Genomic DNA, 19,610 nt, shown 5'->3' on the forward strand with positions numbered 1-19,610 from the left:
AAACAGGCTAAAGTTAGACTCATTAGCATTCAGGACCACAGCGGACCCTGACGCAAAGACCCCTGGGAGAGTCCTCCACCAAGGACCTGGACTCTGGGACCTGAAACAAGGCACTTAAACAAACTTTACTGTGTAGAAAAAAAACGGATGTGACATATATCCCCCACATGTCCCCCTGATGTCCTATGACTGTCCTCAGAATGTCCCCCAGATGTCCCCAGAATGTCCCATAGAATGTCCCCCAAATGTCATCTTGTGTCTTCAGGTCTTGTCCTTTGGGTTAAACCCTGCCCTTGCTTTGTCTTCGTGAAGATGTGGACATACGTTGGACATGCGAGCATCTCCAGTGCGTCACTGGTGTGAGTTTGTGTGGCATCAGCAGGCTCCTCCCTCTGTGCTGAGCCCCGCCCCTGTCCTGTGCATCAGTATAAAAAGGAGGGACGGGTCTGTTTGAGCCACAGCATCGACACCAGGACGAGGATCAGCATCTTCAGACTGAAACGACAGCTGCAGGTAAGAACGAAAACACACACCGACCGGCAGGAGGTGAAGGAGGTGAAAGAGGAGGTGAAGGATGTGAACGAGGCTTTGACGACTATTTGTCTGTTTAGGTTTGACTGTTTTAGATTGAATGAGAGAAGGAAGGGAATTCTATTTCTTTATTTTCTACATTTTATTTAAATAATTTAAATGTTTGATCATGGAAATGAACATTTTTATTATGAACATAAAAATAAAATATAGAAGTGAAGCCTCTGAAAAAGAAAATAACTTAAATATGTAAAGCTGTAAATTATTACATTTATCATTGATTTAATGTGTTTCTGATCAAATGACACATGATAGAATCTGAATGTGTCTAAATTAAGTCTGGTTTATTTACAGTCATTTTATTTCATTCTGCAATTATTGGGATCATTGTTCAGACTAAAAAGGCTTTAACTGACTCATTTGGCTGTTTATTTTATATACATATACATACATGTGTATATATATAGATATACATACATGTATATATATATAGATATATATATACACACAAATATATATACATACATACATATATATATGTATACATATATATATCTGTATTCAGATTATTATTTGGACTCAAACCACACTTACATTATTCTTAATATTTAATTGGACGTGGTGGTTCTTCTGCATCTGCAGTGAATTTAACTGAACAGATACTTTTTATTCTCAGTGGTTTTCAGTCGCTTTGTTCACTCAAACCCACTGAATAATAAACGAACCCTTTGGGCTGAAACAGGAGGAGATTTGAATCCAGAAAAAAAGGAATTTACACCCACTGTCCTTATGGACGAGAGATGGAACAAAGAGGACCAGGATGGACATGGTCTGTATTTAAACCAGATTAAACCGGTCCAATCTACTGTAAACGTCTGTATTTAAACCAGATTAAACCGGTCCAATCTACTGTAAACGTCTGTATTTAAACCAGATTAAACCGGTCCAATCTACTGTAAACGTCTGTATTTAAACCAAATTAAACCAGATTAAACCGGTCCAATCTACTGTAAACGTCTGTATTTAAAACCAAATTAAACCAGATTAAACCAGATTAAACCGGTCCAATCTACTGTAATGTCTGTATTTAAACCAAATTAAACCAGATTAAACCGGTCCAATCTACTGTAAATGTCTGTATTTAAACCAAATTAAACCAGATTAAACCAGATTAAACCGGTCCAATCTACTGTAAATGTCTGTATTTAAACCAAATTAAACCAGATTAAACCGGTCCCAATCTACTGTAAATGTCTGTATTTAAACCAAATTAAACCGGTTTAACGGTCACTCCTTCTCTCCGTCAGACATGAACATTGGATTCTGTGCGTTTATCCTGTTGGTGACGATGACCAGTGGGAGGAGTCTGTCGTCACAGTCAGCGGTCGTCCAGTCACAGAGAGCCGAGGCCCTGGCATCCAACAGCCTGACCCCACCCTCGCCCAACCACACCCACCAGGCCCGCTCAGTGTCCCCCCCCAGGACAGATGGACCACTATAACCACGTCCAGCAGGAGGGGACACCCAGGACAGTGTGAACCAGCTCCTGGCCCGCCTCATGTCCAGGAAAGGTTAGAGGATGGATGGACAGGGGAGGACAGGGAGGGTGGAGGAGGGGGAGGGACTGGGGAGGTGGAGATGAGTGGAGGACAGGGAGGATGGAGGAGGGGGGAGGGACGGGGAGGAGGTGGAGGAGGGTTGAGGACAGGGGAGGTGGAGGAGAGTGGAGGACAGGGAGGGTGGAGGAGAGTGGAGGACAGGGGAGGGATGAGGGCGGGGGAGGTGGAGGAGAGTGGAGCAGGGGGAGGGACAGGGGAGGTGGAGGAGAGTGGAGGACAGGGAGGGTGGAGGAGAATGGAGGACAGGGGAGGGATGGGAGAGGGACGGGGGAGGTGGAGGAGAGTGGAGGGGGGGGGACAGGGGAGGTGGAGGAGAGGGGAGGACAGAGAAGGTGGAGGATAGTGGAGGAGGGGGAGGGACAGGGGGAGGTGGAGGAGGGTGGAGGACAGGGGAGGTGGAGGAGGGTGGAGGACAGGGGGTGGAGGAGAGGAGGAGGGGGAGAGACGGAGAGGCGGAGGAGAGTGGAGGACAGGGAGAGATGGGGAGGTGGAGGAGGGTGGAGGACAGGGAGGGACAAGGGAGGTGGAGGAGGGTAGAGGACAGGGAGGGTGGAGGAGGGGGAGGGACGGTGGAGTGGAGGAGAGTGGAGGACATTGAGAGACAGAATGTGGAGGAGGGTGGAGGACAGGGAGGTACGGGGGGGTGGAGGAGGGTGGAGGAAGGGGAGGGACAGGGGAAGTGGAGGACAGGGGAAGTGGAGGAGAGAGTGGAGGACGGGAGGGACAGGGATGGAGGACAGGAAGAATGGTGGAGGTGGAGGAGGGTGGAGGTCTTCTTTGGTTCCTCCTGGATGTTGTTCCATCTGTAATCTTCTGTCACTGACACTGAACCGTCACCTCTGTCTCCTCCTCCCTCTTTCCTCCTCCTCCTGCGGTCCATTTATTGTCCTCTGTCTTCTGTCCCACTCAGGTGTCCCGTCCCAGACCAGGTCTTCCTTGTCCATCAGGTCCGCTGGTCCTGGTCTGGGTCCAGGTCACCGGATAAAGGACCGGGACTACCTGGGCTGGATGGACTTTGGACGTCGCAGCGCAGTGGAGTACGAGTACTCCTCCTGAAGACAGCACCTCCTCTGTCCTAAAGTCCACAGACATCAGTCCGTCTCACGCTGCACTGAACCCTGGACGGACTGGACCCAAACCCGGACCTGAACCTCCAGAACACACAGGGACCAGGACCACCTTCATCCAGTCGTTTCCTTTGGCTTTATTTGTTCAGAAGAATTTTCAGAAATGTATGAAAATAAAAAAAACAATAAAATCAATTGTCAAAGCCTGTTCGTGTCAACGTGTCCACCAGCGTGTATGTCCACCAGTGTCTGTGTGTCCACCAGCGTGTATGTCCACTATGTGTGAAGATGGTCCATGTGGGATCTAAGATGGTTCAGGTTCTCAGACAGGGATTAGACTCAGTTCCAGGATCCAACACTTACCTGGGTTTAGTTCAAGTCCTGGTCTTGGATCCAACACTTACCTGGGTTTAGTTCTAGTCCTGGTCTTGATTTGATTCATGTTTCAAAGTGGATTCAGTGTCTTTGGTTCCATATGTTTGTCCACCTGCAGACGGACGTCCAAGTCCACTTACAGTCCAGCAAATGGACAACAGGACAGAGACATCCAAGTCCAGCTGGGGTCCTAGAGGAACCCTGGATGAGGAACCCTGGGCCGTCGGTGTTGGAACCGGTGCAGATCCAGAGCCTCGTGTTAATTTTCACTTTAAAGCTGTGGAGACTTCGGTCCCCAGTTTATCCTCAGATATGTGGGGTGGAGTTGAGCTTCGCCTCCCTTCAGCCGGTTCAGTGTCATGTTTGTTTCATCCATATAATATCATATGGATGCCCGTTGGCGCGAACCTCCGCCTCCCACAATGCAAAAAGTAGAACGTCAGCTTTAATCAGTGTTTATTTGGTTTATATTCATCCATTGGCTTCGTCCACAAAATCACATAATTTTAAATCAGTAAAATCATCCTGAAGTGACGCAGTCCCTTCCCATCATACCCGTCATTTGTCATTGCTGTCCTTCCTGTCATACCCGTCGTTCCTGTCGTACCTGTCATACCCATCATACCCGTCGTACCCATTGTTCCTGTCATACCCATCGTACCCATCATTCCTGTCGTACCCACATTAGTGTTTTGTTTACAGATCCAGAATCAACCGCTACATCTCAAACAACAACAAAGCAGGAAGAACCTGATGAAATAAGTGCAGTTTTCATTTACATAAACACATCACCTTCATCATGTGACACCCCCCCACTCCCCATGCCGTTAACAGGACAGTAGGTTACCCATAATTCCACACACGTGGCCTCGGCTCTGGACAAACTTAAAGACCTGGACACAACATTAAGTGCATTTAAAGTCAGACCTAAAGTCACTGCCCATGTGTTTGAGTTTATTTGGCACTAAACGTCTAATGGCCGATGGCGTCCGAACCCTGGTCACATGGTTCCATCTGGACCGAACCACCACCGCTTCCATGTGCTAGAGGCCTCATTCACAGAGTGTTCGAGGCTTCAGGGAAAAATAAAAACACACAAAAACATCTCTTAAATAATGTCTGGAAAACAGGAACACGTGACGTGATGGCGGCGGTGTGAATGATCTAGGCCAATGGGTGGAGCTTAGCATCGGCGGCGTCTTGGCTGTGACCTGAACCAGGTCGGCGATGCCGTTCCGACGTTCCACACCTGGATCTGGGGATTTGGGTTCTTATTGCTTGTTGACACAGTTTGATAAATGTTTCCAGACAAATACATTTAACGTCAGACATATGTTCCTGTTCTTATTTTGAGCCGACCTTTGATCCTTTGACCCCTGTGCAGCTCAGGCTCATTTGTTCATCATCTGGTTCTGATTTCAACATGATCATCAAACACACGCATACGTGGACGACATTTAAAGAAGCATCAGGATCATCATATTCACATGGAAAGGTCTTTAGCTCTGCTCAGGGGACGTTCCATTCAAAGCCACAGAACACTGGGTTCTAAATGCTACAGACCACGCCCACTGTTCAGGACAGTGTTTGGTCAAAGTAAAGACGCTAACGCACTGGTCCAGGACTCCGTCTGCTCTCTGGGTCCACGCTCCATAGTTTAGTCCCACCTGGGTTTTTGGATGAAGGTTGTTTTTTTTGAATCTCATCACAACAAAGTGTGTTAAACTAAAAGTCCAAAGGTCCATATATAAAGTCCATGCATATATATATATATATATATATGTATGTGTGTGTGTGTGTGTGTGTGTGTATATGTGTGTTTAGAAGGTCAAGGAAGTCACACACCGGTGTGTGTGTGTATGTGTGTCTGTCTATGTGTCTTTTGTGTGTCTTATCTGTCTTTTGTGTGTCTTCTATGTGTGTTTTGCATGTCTACTGTGTCTTTGTGTCTTTTGTGTGTTTTTGTGTCTTCTGTTTGTCTCTTGTGTGTCTTCCGTGTGTATTTTGTGTTTTTGTGTCTTCTATTTGTCTGTTGTGTGTCTTCCATGTGTTTCTTGTGTGTCTCTTGAGTGTCTCTTAAGTGTCTTCTGTGTGTCTTCCGTGTGTCTCTTGTGTGTCCTCTGCATGTCACTGGAAGCGTCCCATGGCCTCGGCGGCCTTCACCCTCACCACAGGATCCGGGTCCTGCAGCAGCGTCACCAGACCTGAAGCAGAACACGGAAAACCAAAGTCAAAGCCGGTGAAGGTTTAACAGGAAAAAAACACAGGAGGAAACAGACGCCGTGACCTTTGACCTTTAGTGATGGCGCCCATGTTGAGGTGGGACAGATGCTCCTCCTGCAGGTTCCCCAGTAGAAACCCTGAACACAGGAACACACATTAGAACAGGTGACGTTCTACACCGACTTCAGTTCATGATCCTGAGTCGACCTGAGGATGAAGCGTCAACACATGAAGAGCAGGTTCCTGAAGGTCGAAGAATGTCAGTGTCAACACCAACACAGCAGGGAACAAAGCAGGGAACAAAGCAGGGAACAAAGCAGGGAACAGAGCAGGGAACAAAACAGGGAACACAGCAGGGAACAAAGCAGGGAACACAGCGAAGAACAAACCAGGGAACAAAGCAGGAAATCAAGTGGGAAACAAAGCAGGGAACAAAGCAGGGAACACAGCGGGGAACACAGCATTGAACAAAGCAGGGAACAAAGCAGGAAACACAGCGGGGAACAAAGTAGGGAACAAAGCAGGGACCACAGCAGGGAACAAAGTAGGGAACAAAGCAGGGAACAAAGCAGGGAACAAAGCAGGGAACACAACGGGGAACAAAGTAGGGAACAAAGCAGGAAACACAACGGGGAACAAAGTAGGGAACAAAGCAGGAAACAAAGCAGGGAACAAAACAGGGAACAGAGCAGGGAACAAAACAGGGAACACAGCAGGGAACACAGGGAACAAAGCGAAGAACAAACCAGGGAACAAAGCAGGAAATCAAGTGGGAAACAAAGCAGGGAACAAAGCAGGGAACACAGCGGGGAACACAGCATTGAACAAAGCAGGGAACAAAGCAGGAAACACAGCGGGGAACAAAGTAGGGAACAAAGCAGGGACCACAGCAGGGAACAAAGTAGGGAACAAAGCAGGGAACAAAGCAGGGAACAAAGCAGGGAACTCAACGGGGAACAAAGTAGGGAACAAAGCAGGAAACACAACGGGGAACAAAGTAGGGAACAAAGCAGGAAACAAAGCAGGGAAAAAAGCAAGGAACAAACCAGGAAACAAAGCAGGGAACAAAGTAAGGAACAAACCAGGAAACAAAGCAGGGAACAAAGTAAGGAACAAAGCAAGGAACAAAGCAGGGAACAAAGCAGGGAACAAAGCGGGAAACCAAGTGGGAAACAAAGCAGGGAACCAGTGAAAACACATAGATGACAGACATCAAACCTCAGCAGATGAGGAAGAAGGATTTGGACCAATCCAGTCAAAACAACCAGAACATCTACAATAAACTGAACAGATCATGAATATGAACAGAGAAGTGGATCAGATGGTTCTACAGGGGTGGACAAGAACGGAACTAAAACATATGAACACCAACAAAACTAGAACCTATGAACACCAATGGAACTAGAACCTATGGACACCAACAGAACTAGAACCTATGAACACCAATGGAACTAGAACTTATGAACACCAATTGAAATAGAACCTATGGACACCAATGGAACTAGAACCTATGAACACCAACGGAACTAGAACCTGTGAACACCAACGGAACTAAAGCCTATGAACACCTATGGAACTAGAACCTATGAACACCAATGGAACTAGAACCTATGAACACCCCTATGAACACCAACGGAACTAGAACCTACGGACACCAATGGAACTAGAACACCAACAGAACTCGTACCTATAAACACGAATGGAACTCGTGCCTATAAACATGAATGGAACTCGTGCCTATAAACATGAATGGAACTCGTACCTATAAACATGAATGGAACTCGTACCTATAAACATGGCGGCTCCTGCTCGGACTTCGGCCCAGGTGCTTTTGAAGAACTGGATTACTGAGATGTGGTAGAAGTTTAACATGCTGGGGAAGTCCTGGATCTGCAAACGGAGCCACTGTTATGTTCTGAGGAGTTCAACAAACCTTCTGAAGAGTGTTAAGATCTAGATCTCACAGACATCAGCATTTACGGCTCTAATCTAACATATTAGATCACCCTCTCACCAGGTACTTGGTCAGATCGTTGATGAACTCTCCGTAGTGCAGGTTCCTGTCATCGTGAAGGTGGTTCTGAAACATGGCTGTGATCTGGTCCGACCCAACAACAGGAGCGCACACACGCATCGCATATTTACATGCCTGAAGTGGAACATACATGTGAATATACAGGACACGCTGCGCCTGTTCTACCCTTAAATTCCAAACCAGGCCCTACCTTCACCACCTGAGGGTTTGGGTCAACCAGGTGCAGTAATAGACTAACAAGAACATTGTGGATCTGGTCTTTGAAGACTGGTTCTCCAGACCCAAACTTGGACAGGTTCCCCATCAGGTGAATGGAAGCACAACGGATCTCATCGTTCTCCTGGAGAATGTAAAACCACGACAGAACATCAGCGTCAGACACATCTGCACATTATCAACATTAACATGTAATATGTACAAATACAAGAACACTAACGCTTTCCAAGAAAGGTTTGATCTTCATGAAAATGTAGACGACCAGTAAGTGGACGTTCTTCTTGTCCAGGTAGAGGAGAACTTTAGACAGACCTGACATGGCCTCCAGAGTGATGAGTTTACCTGCAGGAAAATTAGTCCAACAGGGTTCAATCAGGATGTCACGTCTGTACCAGAGTTTATCAAAGGTCTTCAGACCAAAAGTCTGCTTTCTCTTCAAACTTATGAACTATAGTAACTGATAAAACACCATCTGACAGTGAGGTTTTTTTTCTTTTCTTTTGTCTTTTCCATCATTGTAAGTGGTTAGATGTTGGGCTGTGTAATCAGGTCAACTTTTCTAGACTCTTCCGGACCTTCCTCTTTCTGTTTCATTAATACATTTATTTCCTGTGTCCTGTCACTGCTCAATATTTTCTTCTGTCATTTGACGACCCAATAAAAACAATGGTGCGATTCCTGTTTGGTCCAGACCATATGTTTGGGAACCTCTGGTCCTACCTGGATCATCCTTTTCCTCCATGCCAGAGCTCATGGCCGCCAGCAGCTCCTTGGCATATTTATGACCTGTTGGCACAGGAGGGTTATGGTTATTGAGGGGAGGGGTCTGAGGACATCGAAGGACTCGGTTTGTCTTTTATGTGCCTGTACCTTTTCGGGGGAACCCTCGGCAATGTTTCCCAGACCTCGGACAGCCAACATCCGGACAGAACAGCAGGGGTCGGAGATCCTCTCCATCATGTTGTTCATCAACACATCGATCAACAGCAGCTCCGTCACCACGTGATGGTTCAACAGCTGCAAGAACATGGAACATTAACTGAAACCCAATGAACACGGATCCAGATCAGATGGATCAGTGAAACAAGAAGCTCCAACAACACACAACCCTGAGGAACATAAACATCACCTCAGAAAAAACAGTGACAGTGATTCTCTGACATTCGTAGATGTTGTTTAAGGACGGACAGAGACACTCGACGATAGCAGGTAACCTCGGACCAGCATGCTTAGCGACTGCCTGTAGACGACACAACAAACTTCACACATGATGCATTCACTGACTGCACAGATCAACACTATTAGAGTTCTTAGTTACACACACTTTTACCATGGTTTGTCATGACCCTGAACATCTCACCGTGCCAGTAGTGTGACTCCACTGATGTGGCTGTTTGGTTCCCTCATTGCCTCCCAGGCCTCGTCTTCATCCAACCTCTTCATCACTTCGTCCAACTGGGCCCGAGCCAATAGGATCCTCAGAGCGTCAGCCGCCACCCTGGAGGCAAAGTCCATGAGAAGACAAAGCTTCAGACGTGGAGGACGCCGTGGGATGTCACATTTATCAAAGGTATCAGTCGGACCCGTAGACGACCGCCTAACAACATCCAGACGTATGTGCAGAAAAAGTGCAGATTCCAGAGGAGCTCTGGAGCCACTGCCAGCAAGACATGAGGGACACCAAGCAGGTGTCTGAAGGTCCGACCAACCGTGTCCAAGTAGTCGGTTTAGTGACCGTCTGGAGACACATCTGTCAGTATTGTCAGTGTCTGTGCAGAAGCTAACAACGATGAAGCAGCTTCAGATAAAAAGGTTACTGAAATCAGTACGAGCTGGGAAGCACCTGAAACAGATGACTCTTCTGGTTCCAAAATAAAACAGGAAGCACACCAGCAAACAAAATAGAACAGGAAGTACACCAGTAAACAAAACAAAATAAAAAGTACACCAGTAAACAAAATAAAAAAGGAAGTACACCAGTAAACAAAATAGAACAGGAAGTACACCAGTAAACAAAATAAAAAAGGAAGTACACCAGTAAACAAAACAAAAAAGGAAGTACACCAGTAAACAAAACAAAACAGGAAGTACACTAGTAAACAAAATAAAATTGGGTGAAAAAAACTAAATCTTCTGGTTCCCACTTCTCCACCTTCCTGTTCGAGTAAAACATGTATGCTTGAGAAAGTATTCCACATGTATGTGAATGCAGTTCATATGTGTGTGTGTGTGAGTTTCATATATGTGTGTGTTTGTGTGTTTCATATGTGTATATTAGTGATGGGAAGATTATCCAATACATATCGGTACGTATGGAAATGTGTAGGTATGTATCGGTACGTATCGGTACGCTGACATGCACATGTACGATCCCAGTGCACCGGTAGAGAAGCTGTGAGTTAATGAAAAGTTTGGAATAATATTGTGATGTATTGGTTATTGAATGTTTGTATGGATAAAATTGGATCCATTCAATTAATATATGTTTAGCTCCATTTTAAAGTATTACTGTTTATTTGAGTAAAGTTTTTCTTTTCTTCAGACCCATGTTAACGAGTGCCATGGATTCGTGGATGTGTACACTGTACACTAAAAGTATAAGCGCCACCCATGCACTGGGCACATGCTCCGCCCATGCTCCGTCCCTTAATCTTGTCCTGTGTGTATGTGAATGTGACAGACATAGAAGAGGGTGACCACATGTGGTTTGTAAACGTGTACTTTTACTAGATCAGCTATACTGAATACTGCAGTACATACCACAGATACTTCCTTAAACAGTCACATACATATCTAACAGTATATCCCATAATACCCTGCACAGGTGTCTCTTAAAGTGACAGAACCTTTTTCTGTTTTACCTACATTACAAATTCATTACATTACAAATGGATTCAGTGAAGGAGGAAGAAGTTGAGTTAGAAACAGAGAACTGACTGTGGAACCGAAGTCCTACGTTTGTCCCTGACTGTATGAGACAGGTGTCCCAGATACTCACCCTGCTACGTGGACAGACGCAGACGGCCTGGCATTGTCTTTGGGAGCAGCGAGCGCCAACGCTTGCACCAAGTCGGACCAAGAGACAGGAGAAGAGCTGAGGGAACAGAGCCACGGCGGGTTCCTGACACTGACCGTTCAACAGCAGCTCTTTGACACCACAGGTTATCTGGAATGACAGAACACCGATGTGAAGACCAATATCTGTACAGAACCATGAGAACCACGGGAACCACAGAAACCATGGAAACCACAGGAACCACGGGAACCACAGGACCACAGGAACCCAGAGGAACCATAGGAACCACGGGAACCAGAGGAACCAGTAGGACCACAGGAACCAAAGGAAACACAGGAACCAGGGGAACCAGAGGAACCACGGGGACCACGGGAACCACAGGAATCACAGGAACCAGAGGAACCAGGGGAACCACAGGACCCACAGGAACCAGAGGAACCATGGGACCCACAGGAACCACGGGAACCAGAGGAACCATGAGAACCACAGGAACCACAGTAACCAGAAGAACCAGAGGAACCAGGGGAACCACAGGAACCAGAGGACCCAAGGGAACCACAGGAACCACAGAAACCAGAGGAACCAAGGGACCACAGGAACCATGGGAACCACAGGAACCAGAGGACCCAAGGGAACCACGGGAACCACAGGAACCAACCACAGGAACCATGGGAACCACAGGAACCCCGGGAACTACAGGAACCAGAGGAACCATGAAAACAGGAACCAGGGGACCCACAGGAACCAGAGGAACCAGAGGAACCAGGGGACCCCAGGAACCAGAGGAACCAGAGGAACCAGGGGAACCACAAGAACAAGTGGAACCAGAGGAATCGAAGGAACCATGGAAACCACAGGAACCAAAGGAACTACAGGCAACAGAGGAACCATATGAAACACAGGAACCAGGGGACCCACAGGAACCACGGGAACCACAGGAACCAGGGAAACACAGGAACTATGGAAACCACAGGAACCAGGGGAAACACAGAAACCATGGGAACCACAGGAACCAGGGGAACCACAGGAACCATGGAAACCACAGGAACCAAGGGAACCATCTATAACATGGAACTCACGGCCAGAGGTTGAGCCGTGGCCATCTTAGAGGCTCCTCCTCTGACTGTCCACTCCTTCCTGTCCACGAATGGAGCCAGAACCACTAACTTGTCCATCACTGTCTCCAGAATCTGTCTGGCCACAAGCGGGTCTGAACCCAAAGCCATCCACATCTCACTGGTCCAGCTGCACATGGACAAGAGAAGACAGACAGGAGACATGAGAGTCCAACAGGAGACAGAAAGAGGACAGAGAAGAGACAGATAAGGAGGCAGACAGGAGACAGAGAAGGAGGCAGAGAAGGAGGCAGACAGGAGACAGAGAAGGAGACAGACAGGAGAAAGAGAAGGAGACAGAGAAAGAGACAGAGAAAGAGACAGACAGGAGACAGAGAAAAAGACAGACAGAAGACAGAGAAGGAGACAGAGAGAGAACTGTTACAACATGTTCATTGTGTGTCTGTGTGTACATGTGTGTTTGTTGTGTGTACGCATGTTTTTTGTGTACCTGTTGTGTGTTTGTTGTGTGTTTGCTGTGTTTACCTGTTGTTTGTTTGTTGTGTGTCTGTTGTGTGTTTGTTGTGTACCTGTTATGTGTTTGTTGTGTCTGTTGTGTACCTGTCATAGGGTAGGGGCTGGTTCACTAGTGTGGTCAGAACCGTCTGCAGATGTTTGATGCCAGGATGAAACGGTCTGTCCAATGGCCACTCTGACCTGAACACATGACAACAACAACAGCATGACAACACAACACACACAAAAAAATACACAACTGTAGGACTGATGGAATCTCATGTGGATACCTGCTCCTCTGTGATGTTCTGAAGACACACATGGAGAACCTCCAACATCTGTGGAACCTGACACACACAGGCACACACAAAATAAATATACACAACAGACACACACACCATCAAATATCACAAACGCACACCAAATACACACAAACACACACACAGACGTGTGAATTAGTCTCCCCCTGCCCACAGTGTTTGTGTTATTTCTACTGAACACCGCTTTGTCTTTGACCTGTGACCTTTGACCCCAGTGACCTTTGCCCTTTACATTACCATCCTGGAGGCCTCCTCCTCTGTTCTTTAGCAGCGTGTTGAGGATGACGGATGCCGCGCGACTGCAGTTGGACTGACTGTCCACCAGTCCATCAAACAGCACGAAGACCAGAGTGGACATCTGTCCCTGAGGAAGACGTTTACTCATGACCTGGAGGAGACAGAACAGGAAACCCACCGTCAATGCCAGAGGAATACACCAGAGGAAACATCAGAGGAAACACCACCGTTAACACCAGAGGAAACCCCAGAAGAAACACCACTGTCAACACCAGAGAAAACACCACAGGAAACACCAGAAGAAACACCACTGTCAACACGAGATGAAACACCAGAGAAAACACCACAGGAAACACCAGAAGAAACACCACCGTCAACGCCAGAGAAAACACCACAGGAAACACCACCATCAACACCGGAGAAACACCAGAAGAACACCAGAGGAAACACCAGAAGAAACACCAGAGGAAACACCATCGTCAACACCAGAGGAAACACCAGAAGAAACACCCCCGTCAACACCAGAGGAAACACCAGAAGAAACACCACCGTCAGCACCACAGGAAACATCACAGGAAACACCAGCAGAAACACCAGAAGAAACACCAGAGGAAACACCAGAGGAAACACGAGACAAAACACCACAGGAAACCCATCCCCCTCACCTTGGTTAGGTCTGAGCAGGTCTTGTAGAGGACTGAGTGGTCAGGGTTCTCCAGACGTTCCTTCAGAGGAATCAGACTGTCCACGCCTTCATCCTTATGGTCGAGGGCAAAGCCTTCATCATGGACACAAACAAACACATGTGATGAATCTAACCGATGAGATTAGGACAGAACTTCAGATCAGTTCAACCCTCTAGGTGCCCACTGAGGGCGGGTCCAGAGGGGGCCTGTCATAGGTCAGGGGTGGAGCTCTGACACAGCCTACCTTCATATCGCAGCTGAATGTAAAGCAGAGTGTGGATGCAACTGACGGCCGCGACACGAACAGAGGAGACAGGATCAGAGCAACGAGGAGAGAACCGAGGAGGGCACCAAGGTTATGGAAGGACACCATGTTCTAAAAAAGAGGAGGAGAAAGAGGAGAAGGGGGATAGAAGGAGAAAGAGGAGGAAGAGGAGAAGGGGGAATAGAAGGAGAAAGAGGAGGAAGAAGAGAAAGATGGAGGAAGAAGAGGAGGAGAAAGAGGAGAAAGGGGAGGAGAAAGAAGAAAGAGAGGAGGAGAAGGACAAAGAGGAGGAAAAAGAAGAGAAGGAGGAGGAGGAGAAAGAGGAGGAAAAAAAGATGAGAAAGAGGAGAAGGCGTAAGAGGAGAAAGAGGAGGAGAAAAAGGACGAGAAAGAGGAGGAGGAGAAGAAAAAAAGAGGAGGAGAAGAAAGACGAGAAGAGGAGAAAAAGGAGGAGAAGAGAGGAGAAGACAGAAAAAGGAAGAAGAGGAGAAGAAAGAGGAGAATGAAGAGGAGAGGAGAAATAGGGGGAGAAACAAGAGAATAAGGAGGAAAAAGAGGAGGAAAAAGAGGAGGAGAAGGAGGAGAGGAGAAGAGGAGGAAAAAGAGGAGGAGGAAAAGAGGAGGAGAAAAAAGTTGAGAAAGGAGAGAGGAGGGGAGAAAGAAAAAAAAGAGAAGAAAGAGGAAGAGAAAGAGGAGGAGAAGAGGAAAAGAGAAGACGTAGAAGAGGAGAAGAGGAGGAGAAAGAGAAGAAAGACGAGAAGGAGGAGAAAAAAGAGAAGAAGGAGAAAGAGGAGAAGAAATAAGGAGAGGAGAAGAAAGGAGAGAAGAAAAAAGAAGAAAAAGAAAAGGAAGAAGGAGGAGAAGAAAGAAAGAAAGAGAAAAGGGGAAGGAGAGAAGAAGAGAGAAAAGAAGGAGAAAAGGAAGAAAAAAGAAAGAAAAAGAAAAGAAGAAAGAGAAAGAAAGAAAGAGAAGTCATCAGTAGAAAATGGACCAAGTACAACCAACACTCAAATACACAACACAGTACTACAAATGCACACAGTACTGTGTACTGTGTAGTGTGTAGTGTGTGTAGTGTGTGTACTGTGTAGTGTGTGTACTGTGTACTGTGTGTACTGTGTAGTGTGTGTACTGTGTGTAGTGTGTAGTGTGTACTGTGTAGTGTGTGTACTGTGTAGTGTGTGTACTGTGTGTACTGTGTACTGTGCACTGTGTATTGTGATGATAGTACTGTGTAGTGTGTGTATTGTGTGTGTTCCAGGTGTGTACCTTGACGGTCAGGTGGTCCAGGTAGCATCAACACATCGGCTGTAACCGTTACCGCCCACTGTCTCTGATGGTCATGTGATGAACTCAGCCATGAGTCGATGTGCTGAAGGTGGAAATAACAACACACAGACGGTGGGTCGACTTAGGCCGAAAGAACACAGAGAGAACACAGAGAACACAGAGAGAACACTGAGGGAACACTGAGAGAACACCGAGAGAACACTGAGAGAACACAGAGAGAACACTGAGAGAACACAGAGAGAACACTGAGGGAACACTGAGAGAACACCGAGAGAACACTGAGAGAACACAGAGAGAACACCGAGAGAACACTGAGAGAACACAGAGAGAACACTGAGAGAACACCGAGAGAACACTGAGAGAACACAGAGGAACACCGAGAGAACAGAAAGAGAACAGAGGGAACACTGAGAGAACACCGAGAGAACAGAAAGAGAACAGAAAGAGAACACAGAGAGAACACTGAGAGAACAGAAAAAGAACACGAGAGAACACAGAGGGAATACTGAGAGAACACCGAGAGAACACAGAGGGAACACCGAGAGAACACAGAGAGAATACCGAGAGAACACAGAGGGAACACTGAGAGAACAGAAAGAGAACACAGAGAGAACACAGAGGGAACACTGAGAGAACACAGAAAGAACAGAAAGAGAACACAGAGAGAACACAGCGGTAACACTGAGAGAACACAGAGAGAACAGAAAGAGAACACAGAGGGAACACTGAGAAACACAGAGAGAACACAGAGAGAACACCAGAGAACACTGAGAGAACAGAAAGAGAACAGAAAAAGAACAGAAAGAGAGCAGAGTAGAACACAGACAGAACAGTAAGTAGAACACAGACAGAACAGTAAGTAGAACAGAAAAGGAACAGAAAGAGAGCACAGACAGAACAGAAAGAGAACACAGAGAGAACACTGAGAGAACAGAAAGACAACAGAAAAAGAACAGAAAGAGAACACAGAGAGAACAGGGAGAGAACACAGACACAACAAAGAGAACACTGAGAGAACAGAAAGACAACAGAAAAAAGAACAGAAAGAGAACACAGAGAGAACACTGAGAGAACAGGAGAGAACACAGACACAACAGAAAGAACACAGAGAGAACAGCAAGACAACAGAAAGAGAATGCCAAGAGCACATGTGGAGGAACCTGTAGAGAACATGAAGATGTTAGAACCACAGCTGATGAAGCTGACCTTGAAGACGTTCTGCAGGCCATCGGGGTTTGGATCCTTCAACAGGAAACTCCTCAACAGCTGCTGCAGCGATCCAACGTGTCTGTGTACAACGTCTGGACAACAGGAGGACAAGACACACAACCATGACAGGGGGGTCTGAGGGGTTGGGTTCTGTTCTGACTGGCTGGGTGGTTTTGGGGGGGTTGGGTTCTGTGCTGACTGGCTGGGTGGGGTCTGAGGGGGTTGGGTTCTGTTCCAACTGGCTGGGTGGTTCTAGGGGGTGGGTTCTGTTCTGACTGGCTGATCTGTGTACTGATTCTGTGGTCCGGTCGTCACCTGTCTCTGCTTGGGGTCCAGGACATCATCGTCTTTGGTTCTCTCAGGTGTGTGCGTCTCCGGCGGCAGAGAAAACACACTGTTCACACAAACCTTCAACAGGTCGAAGGCATCATTCTCGGTCAGAGGAGGATCCAGAGGTCTGAAACGGGTCAAAGACTGAACCGACAACCAGGAAAGAACAGACGACAACAAAAAACAGATGACCACGAAAGAGCAGACAACCACGAAAGAACAGACGACCAGGAAAATCTATTATTAATGTCTCTTTCATAAAATAAATGTTTAAACAAAAGAGAATCAGTGGAATTTTAACAAAACACAAAATACACAACATAAAATCACTGAAACCAAAACCATAAATTTTGTTTTGTTCTTGTTCTGAAACCAGAGGTGTTAAAAAAAGACCCGAATCTGTTCCTCACATTCACACTGAAACACATGAGAAACAGAAGCATATTTACAGAAACACGCAATCATCACACATCAAATATGTCGACTACAGCAACAAAAGTCAACGCAAATTGTGATTTTTGGTTCTAACTTGATTTTAAAGTCAGATTCCGATTTTCTATGAACCACATATGAGGGTAAAACAGGACATGGTGATCCTGTAGACCTGGTCCAGACCTGGTCGTTTAGAGATCACCAAGGATCTAACTGTTTTTTGGCTCAAGGATACATCAGGTTGGCACAGGTGCTCATCACCAGAGGGCGCACTGGAGTCCGTAATGAATCAGCTGCCTCTGCCTTGATGAAATCCTGAAGCAGGACATAAATCCAGGTGTGATCACAGATGTTAAAGCTGTAGAAGCTGAAGTAGCGGCTGAACTACTGACCAGCATGATGCTAATGAGCTCCTGTTTCCGCGTAAAGACGTAGCCCTGTTTCTTCACACACTCGCCCACGGCTTTGGCGATGAGGCCAATGCTCTGGATCAGACTCAGCTTCATTGTCAGGTCCTGGTTGTGTATTGGAAACACACAAAATACACAAAAAGAACACACACAGGGAGAGGAAGGACGCAAAGAGACAAGAAGAGTCAAGAGACGAAGGATGAGCGTGAAGGAAAAGAACTGTCAGAAGTCAGAAAAAAACCAAACAACAGATATTCAGTCTAGAGCAGGGGTACCCAACCCTGGTCCTCCAGATCTACTGTCCAACCCTGGTCCTCCAGATCTACTGTCCAGCCCTGGTCCTAACCTAAACCCTAACCCTACGTGTTTTAGATGTTTCCTCTTCCAGTCCACCTGATGTCATTCTCAGTCTTCTGCAGAGCTGGATGACCAGCTGATCATTTGAATCAGGACTATTGAAGACGGACACGTCTAAAACATGCAGGACAGTAGATCTGGAGGACCAGTTTGGACACCCCTGGTCTAGAGGAATCAGATCTACAGAGGATCGGCCAAAGCACCGGGACAGGACCAACCAACCAACCACCAACCAACCAATCACATGAAGGACATGACGGGCCCCCTCCACCCACCGGCAAGTCACTGATTGAGTCCAAAGGCTTTGGGTCCATGTCCAGTTGATGTCCTCTTCAGACCTGTTCTATCTGCTCTAGTTCTGCTGTTTCAGACCTGTTCTATCTGCTCTAGTTCTGCTGTTTCAGATCCGTTGTATCTGCTCTAGCTCTGCTGTTTTAGACCCGTTCTATCTGCTCTAGCTCTGCTGTGTCAGACCCGTTCTATCTGCTCTAGCTCTGCTGTTTCAGACCCATTCTATCTGCTCTAGTTCTGCTGTTTCAGACCCGTTCTATCTGCTCTTGTTCTACTATCCCTGCTGCTGCTGTGGGTGTGAACGGAGGAGGGGGAGGTTTCCACAGAAGCTCATCTGTTAATCAACACCTTTGACCCAAACTGATGTGAGTTCCATTAGAATTAAAACAGGAGTTTGAATGAGTTTAAAGCTACTTTTCACAGACATAGATCAGCACTGATGAACGGTGGAAAACATGGGCTAGACCTCTGAGCTCACATCATTGACCGTTTACAGGAAATGGAACTCAGGCGTTCTCCATTCTCCGTTCTCTATGGCTGTGAGTTCAAGTGCAGCTTTAAACAGTCAAGCTCAAACACAACGACTTATCGTATGGAACCAGCTGTTGTTCTTGACCTTTAGATGTTGACTAAATGTCAAGATTTTAGTTTATGCAGAAGAAAAGCAGAACAAAGAGAAACCAGAGAAAAGACAGAAGGAACTGGTACGAGTGGAATAAAAGCCAGAGGACGAGGCCCTGGGACGGACGGTACCTTAGTCTCTACTTTAATCCCCAGAACCTGCATGAAATAAAGGTGGAAGAGTCAGGAACTCAGACACATGCAGCTGTGGAACCTGCAGCTGAAGCAGGGTCACATGGTTCCAATCTACAGTCAGAGCTGAACCCTAACCCAAACCCCAAACCCCTAACCCCTAACCCTGACACTGCCCATAACCCTAACCTTACCCTAACCCACCACTAACCCCAGCCCTAACTCTAACTCTAGCCCTAACACCAAGCCTAACCCTGACTTTAACCCTAACCCTGACACACACTCTAACCTTAACCCATCCTTAAATTAATCTCACTTTTTTGCAATATCAAAAAATATCAACCCCCCTTTTTTAAAGCTGCAGTATGTAGGATTGT

The 19,610-nt window shown here is 46.7% G+C and overlaps 3 protein-coding genes across 3 annotated transcripts; 2 read left to right on the plus strand and 1 right to left on the minus strand.

Moving 5' to 3' along the window:
- The first annotated feature begins 181 nt into the window (after window positions 1–181).
- Window positions 182–3,423, plus strand: LOC115436162 (cholecystokinin-like). Its single transcript, XM_030158933.1, is given in 5 exon segments — window positions 182–513; window positions 1,839–1,998; window positions 2,000–2,040; window positions 2,043–2,102; window positions 3,061–3,423. Coding segments are annotated over 4 exon segments (405 nt in total). The 5' UTR covers window positions 182–513; window positions 1,839–1,840; the 3' UTR covers window positions 3,207–3,423.
- Window positions 3,424–14,364: 10,941 nt separating this feature from the next.
- LOC115435286 (nucleolar protein 58-like) lies at window positions 14,365–15,475 on the plus strand (the record flags this gene model as incomplete). The annotated part of the gene is made up of 3 exons (XM_030157591.1): window positions 14,365–14,484; window positions 15,071–15,155; window positions 15,423–15,475. Coding segments are annotated over 3 exons (258 nt in total), but the record flags the coding sequence as incomplete, so codon positions are not given.
- LOC115436161 (maestro heat-like repeat-containing protein family member 1) lies at window positions 15,456–19,387 on the minus strand. The gene is made up of 6 exons (XM_030158932.1): window positions 19,234–19,387; window positions 17,815–17,937; window positions 17,658–17,737; window positions 16,976–17,117; window positions 16,658–16,752; window positions 15,456–15,533 (listed from the first exon to the last, which is right to left on the minus strand). Exons 1-5 carry the CDS (start codon window positions 19,264–19,266, stop codon window positions 16,711–16,713), a joined length of 420 nt encoding a protein of 139 aa, XP_030014792.1. The 5' UTR covers window positions 19,267–19,387; the 3' UTR covers window positions 15,456–15,533; window positions 16,658–16,710.
- Window positions 19,388–19,610: the final 223 nt, after the last annotated feature.

This window comes from Sphaeramia orbicularis, chromosome 16, assembly GCF_902148855.1.
Source record: "Sphaeramia orbicularis chromosome 16, fSphaOr1.1, whole genome shotgun sequence".
Taxonomy (NCBI): domain Eukaryota; kingdom Metazoa; phylum Chordata; class Actinopteri; order Kurtiformes; family Apogonidae; genus Sphaeramia; species Sphaeramia orbicularis.